Source organism: Penaeus monodon, chromosome 22, assembly GCF_015228065.2.
Source record: "Penaeus monodon isolate SGIC_2016 chromosome 22, NSTDA_Pmon_1, whole genome shotgun sequence".
In the NCBI taxonomy this organism is placed as follows: Eukaryota; Metazoa; Arthropoda; class Malacostraca; order Decapoda; family Penaeidae; genus Penaeus; species Penaeus monodon.
Window position 1 is genome coordinate 7,539,896 of NC_051407.1, and position 361 is coordinate 7,540,256.

The following is a 361-nucleotide window of genomic DNA, read 5'->3' on the forward strand; positions in this document are numbered from 1 at the left end:
GCAATCTCTACTCACCAAGAACTTCATGTTGGAAGTACTGGAAATGGCAAAATTTTCTCCGTTATATATCTAATAAAGTCGCATTGACCTTCCTTACGGCAAGGTACACTTCTCCAATCTTGGATTGACTTCACGTTATATAAAGGAATTACCTGTAATTAGATTATAGATTATAGAATTTTCCAGAAATTATTGTGTTCATTATTTTGGATTACAACTTGATGTAAGGTCATGGTCATAAAGCTGGCCATTATCTTGACTACAAGTATGTTTGTGACTCTTATCGTGCCATAAGTGATAAGTACGACTACTACGAATAATGTTTGATGATGACTTTGCTATAAGGCTTAGTATTGTGCAC

At 34.6% G+C, this 361-nt stretch overlaps 1 protein-coding gene across 1 annotated transcript in view; it reads right to left on the minus strand.

Moving 5' to 3' along the window:
• LOC119587274 overlaps positions 1 to 27 on the minus strand; it is a 2,121-nt gene extending 2,094 nt beyond the window's left edge. The window contains exon 1 of the mRNA XM_037936027.1: positions 16 to 27. Coding sequence (XP_037791955.1) covers positions 16 to 27 — 12 coding nt within the window. The remainder of the gene's footprint in view (positions 1 to 15) is intronic.
• Positions 28 to 361: the final 334 nt, after the last annotated feature.